Raw genomic sequence first — 664 nt, 5'->3', positions numbered from 1 at the left:
CTTTTTGAATCTCTTTATCCATGCGGGTGATGCTTTAAAGATGAAATTATCTGATTGAAATTCTTTCGCAGCTTCTAAAGCCCATTGTTGTAAATCATTTTCCGTCACCTGTAAAGTTAAATCAAATAAGTGTTAAAATTCGTCTGTCTAACTAAATAGACTGTTTATTAAAATAAGCGGTAACACTAAAATACAAAACATGGGGGAGAGAAAAAACGATAACACACATAAACAAATATAGATTAGAAAACACTCGAAATAATTCATTATTATAAGATTATATGATATCGTAGATGCATAATTAATGATAAGTATTCAATCAAACGAGAATTGATTACCGCTCTCGTGTTTGAGATATCCTGGTATACAAGCAGAATAAGTTTATTTCAACAGACGTATTATATGTTAATGTTAATGATCGTTACATGATTACGTTACGTGTTAGATGACTGTACTCCCCCCACCACTCACTGTTTACCTATTTCTTACTTTGTGGGCGCTTTCCCTACTCCTCTGTCAAATCTCACCGAACCAATTACATTTTCACACGCTACATCACTATAAAATTAATATAAAATATTCTACAAAAAAAAAGAAAATTAATTAAGCTTTCTTCACAATAACGAAAAATAGAAATTAGAAAAGAAAAGAATAAAAAAAAAAA

General features: G+C 30.0%; 1 protein-coding gene across 1 annotated transcript in view; it reads right to left on the bottom strand.

The window, feature by feature from the left end:
* The window catches only part of LOC106791457, a 4,900-nt gene that overhangs the window by 3,075 nt on the left and 1,161 nt on the right, over positions 1-664 (bottom strand). Inside the window, exon 2 of the mRNA XM_014757091.1 lies at positions 25-108. Within this exon, the coding sequence (XP_014612577.1) occupies positions 25-108 (84 nt within the window). The remainder of the gene's footprint in view (positions 1-24; positions 109-664) is intronic.

This window comes from Polistes canadensis, unplaced genomic scaffold, assembly GCF_001313835.1.
Source record: "Polistes canadensis isolate GaletaPanama2010 unplaced genomic scaffold, ASM131383v1 scaffold_310, whole genome shotgun sequence".
Lineage (NCBI taxonomy): Eukaryota > Metazoa > Arthropoda > Insecta > Hymenoptera > Vespidae > Polistes > Polistes canadensis.
Note: the sequence above shows the minus strand (reverse complement) of the source record. Positions and strands in the feature narration are given on the sequence as shown.